This window comes from Morone saxatilis, unplaced genomic scaffold (assembly GCF_004916995.1).
Source record: "Morone saxatilis isolate NCDOM2014 unplaced genomic scaffold, NCSU_SB_2.0 Contig18, whole genome shotgun sequence".
NCBI lineage: Eukaryota > Metazoa > Chordata > Actinopteri > Moronidae > Morone > Morone saxatilis.
The window spans coordinates 13,399,947-13,403,869 of NW_023339740.1; the positions used below are offsets into that span (position 1 = coordinate 13,399,947).

Genomic DNA, 3,923 nt, shown 5'->3' on the forward strand with positions numbered 1-3,923 from the left:
TTTAGGTCAGTGACTGTAGGACTGTTAGCCAAAAGGTGTATTCATCAAGGAAGGTCTTACTAACAGGTGCACTGCATTATTATCCACTACAGGCTTATAAGAGAAATAAAACACGCTTTGTCTCGTTGATCACGGTGTGAATGATGTAATGTAGCTCTAACGTTAGGTAATATATATATAAATATATATAAAGCTAATAAAGTTGAACATCAAAGAGCTTCAGCAACATGAACACGACTGTTTACTGGAGTCAACAGCAATAATTGACTCCTCGTTTGACACCGCTGCTGTACTTTAACAGAGCCTGCTTTGAAAACAGACACAGTTTCATCGCAATTCAACGTAATATGTGCAAATGGAGTGACTCTACTTTAAAACAAAACCGTGATAAAAAGTAACGCTAGCGAAGTGTTAGCATCAAGCTAGTGAGGCGTCGTTGAGGATCCAGTCGAGGTGACTTTCCATTTCAGCTCCGGTTACTCTGGTGAGCCATTATGTGGCATACCCTCTTGTTCAAGTAACGACTGCACTCTTGAAACCATGATTGCAACAACAACAAAAAATGGTGTTAAGCAAAAGTGACTAACAAGTGAGCTCGCCCACTTCACGTTAGCTGCTACCGTTAGCACTGCTTCGGAGAGTCACGTTAGTCAAGTTGTGTGTAGAGAGTTCATCAGAAAGCGAACAAACAACACAAACCAAAGGGAGCTCGTACTTACACAGTCCATATTGCGTTAGCAGTATCGCCGTCCTGTGACCGGGTTGCAGTCGGCAGGCTGTTGCTAACCACACTGGTCTTCCGCTACAACTCGCAATGAGCACCTTGAAACTGTAGTCGTTACCGTAATACATGTAGAGCAGATCACCGATTAATCCCCTACAGTACGAGGCTGTGTGGGCCGAAATACCTTTATACGGTAATTTAGGCTGCAAGTGAAGTTACAGTAGTCAGTGACAACCGATCAGTTATTGTAGTACATAGAGCCACTTCACTGTAGGCTGTGCAGGGATATAACTATAGAGACATTACTTACTTTGAACTACATAAACAATGCTGCCAAAATCAATGACACGTGAAATGAGTAACAGATTTATTTATATACAAAACTGTTTACAGCAAGATTTCTGAATTAACATAGACCCACAAAGGGAATACTGGTGTTCAGGTGCACAACACCACCTGCACCATAGTATCAAGTCAACAGTAGGAAAAACAAAAAACCCTTTAAGAGCACCTTGAGTCGTGAGGGGAAGCAGATGAGGGGAGGAGGGGAGGAGGGGAGGGGTGTTTGAACAACTGTAAGGCACAAGACACAGCATCACCAGCTTCTCTTCAACCATCATCAATAACCCATCAATCAACCACTTACTCAGCAAAAGCACTTGATAAAAAGTTACAATAACCCACTACAGGTAGAACATGAGGATTATGGTGAAAATCCACAGTGTCATGTCTTTGTAAGGCTACAGGATCTAAGCAACACAAGTCATTAAGTCTCAAGATCTCAAGTATCTAGCGGTGATCATGCAAGTCCACAATATAAATTAAAAGGGACTGCACACCACCCTGGCTTGGTCAAATCAAAACCATGAGATCAAAAATCACTAATCTAACTCTGTGGCCTTTGGCCATTTAAATAGTCTTACGCAGTGTTAAAATGCAATTTAAAAAATTGCAACTCAACAGTGTTTAGAATTATAACACACTTATAATCATATACTATACTTAAGATATTGAAGGGAGAGCAAACCTGCACCAATCAAACCAATTTCTAGGATTCTATTTATATTGTATAAAAAGGCCATTACTGGTAAATACAAAAGATCTATTCATATCTATACTAATTTTCTCTGAGGGTCGTCCACAAGATAACATCTTTATTACAGTCCATAAGGAGAAATTAAACTGTAGAAACAATGGAAGATGACTAATCTGCTTAAGCAGAAAAGTTTAAAATGTGAGTTGTTACATATACATATAGATTCCTCCATCGTGAAGACACGGTTCACATGTTCACTGGCGAAAGGTACCTGAAGATAAGTTGATAAAAATTACAGTGACAAGAACTGTGAAACAATAGTGAAGCTTCTTATGTGAAATCTCACTCCAGAGTGTTCAAGGAAATCCACCAGTTGTGAGAAATACTGATATTTAACACCACATTTAAAGCAATGTGTACTGAGACTATCCATCACTGTCGAAAAAAGACCTGCTGAAATAATACTAGTCCTCAAAAGGTCATTAACAAACCCCTTACGGTGCATTTACTACTACTACTAAATCAACTACTCAAAGAGTTATGAGACATAAGCCAATTGTGTCTCAAACATCAGATTTACATGTAGTCATTACTATAATATGTTCATGAAAAATGTTGATGCAATTCATTGGGACTAGTATGTTTGGCAATATAATTTAGATTTCTGAGCATTTAGTTGAACTCCAAAGTCAAGATTTGGCCCAGTCATAGATTACATTTCAGTATATAAAGAAAGTGTTCACTGATGGTGCTTCTTTGTCTAAAACAAAGATTATTCTTGCTGTTAGAAACATCTCCCTGTGATTACACTTAGTGGAATAGTTGATCAACTGTCGGGGCAGTTGCCGTGCTATGTAAATCAATCTGGTATCACAATGGAGCAGAAAAGTTCCACTGCAGTGTCTTGGTGTCGGTGAGGTCGCGATTGGCAAGCTGGTGAAGTTGTGCCTCCTGTCTTCAGCAAATGAGCTTACTGATGTCCTGGATACACTTTTACATAACAGCACACTTCTTCTCCTCTTGGGGTGCATTTCCATCAGCTTTCTCCATCTCCAAAATGATCCGCTTGAAAACCTCCACGGCAGTCTGCAATGCAAGAATATGGTCATCAGAGTGTGAATCCGGGTCAGAAATAATATGCATACTGCGCTGATGAGTCGGTATTCCAAGAGGTAGCCATCATTACCTCATTCTCCTTGGCTGAGGACTCCATGAATGCAGCACCCCAGGAATCAGCAAGCTGCTTTCCCTCCTCTGGCTTGATAACCCTGGGGAAAATGAAATTGAAACTTGACTTAAAAGAAAACAGAAAACTCTGTTTGTATTACACACAGACACTGACTTAGAGCACGCTTTCGAAAGATCATTTGAGTAGGTGGTAACAGAAAGGTCGAGAGAGAATTATGTGGTGAAGATGAAAAGAACGAAACCAACAATGTGTTCTTGTCTCATAATACTTTCTGACTTCCCTCATCTTATTTTGACTGTAGTTTTTAGCAAATGTTACAATCCGACATGAGTACATATTTTTGTACAGCAGCACGACAGCGTACGTGAGATCAAAATAAACACTGCAATGCTTATGATTTGTTTTTAACAGTTTTTGGACAACAGGTCTAGATCACAAAGGAATAATATATCAGGCTTTGGTATGTAAGAAATGTACTTGTTAACAGGATTCATTATTGGTTTTGCTCTTTTTATGAGACTTGTTGTTTACTGTAACACTTATTAAGTTAATGCATATTTTAAGACCAAAATTTGACAGCATATGTAGCATAAACTATATTCAACAGATTTATATGGAAGACATCCAAAAACCTTGATTACCTTTCCATGTGGAGATCTTTTTTGTTCCCTACAAGAACAGTTGGGACCCTAAAAAGAAAATAATATCCTGGTTGAAAAAAACAATCACTTGGAAAAACAAAAAAGACAATTTTGAATTTTAAACATCCATCTAACTTACTGAATCTTCCCAACCATGTCTAGCAGCTTGTCGTGTAGAACCTGCACAACTTCAAAACTGAACAGAGACAGACATCAAAGTACCTTTAGATCTGAAAGTATACCGTATGTAACTCTATTCTGTATGTTACTTACTACTAACTTACTATTATAATATACCCTAATATAGCCCTTCTCTGATGCAGCATTAAAAAA

General features: G+C 38.6%; 2 protein-coding genes across 2 annotated transcripts in view; both read right to left on the reverse strand.

The window, feature by feature from the left end:
* The window catches only part of prkag1 (protein kinase, AMP-activated, gamma 1 non-catalytic subunit), a 6,705-nt gene extending 5,849 nt beyond the window's left edge, over positions 1-856 (reverse strand). The window contains exon 1 of the mRNA XM_035662066.1: positions 720-856. Coding sequence (XP_035517959.1) covers positions 720-728 — 9 coding nt within the window. The 5' untranslated portion in view covers positions 729-856. The remainder of the gene's footprint in view (positions 1-719) is intronic.
* Positions 857-1,077: 221 nt separating this feature from the next.
* The window catches only part of rhebl1 (Ras homolog, mTORC1 binding like 1), a 5,535-nt gene continuing 2,689 nt past the window's right edge, over positions 1,078-3,923 (reverse strand). Inside the window, exons 5-8 of the mRNA XM_035661694.1 lie at positions 3,730-3,786; positions 3,591-3,638; positions 2,947-3,028; positions 1,078-2,846 (exon numbers count right to left, since the gene is read on the reverse strand). Of these exons, the coding sequence (XP_035517587.1) occupies positions 2,754-2,846; positions 2,947-3,028; positions 3,591-3,638; positions 3,730-3,786 (280 nt within the window). The 3' untranslated portion in view covers positions 1,078-2,753. The remainder of the gene's footprint in view (positions 2,847-2,946; positions 3,029-3,590; positions 3,639-3,729; positions 3,787-3,923) is intronic.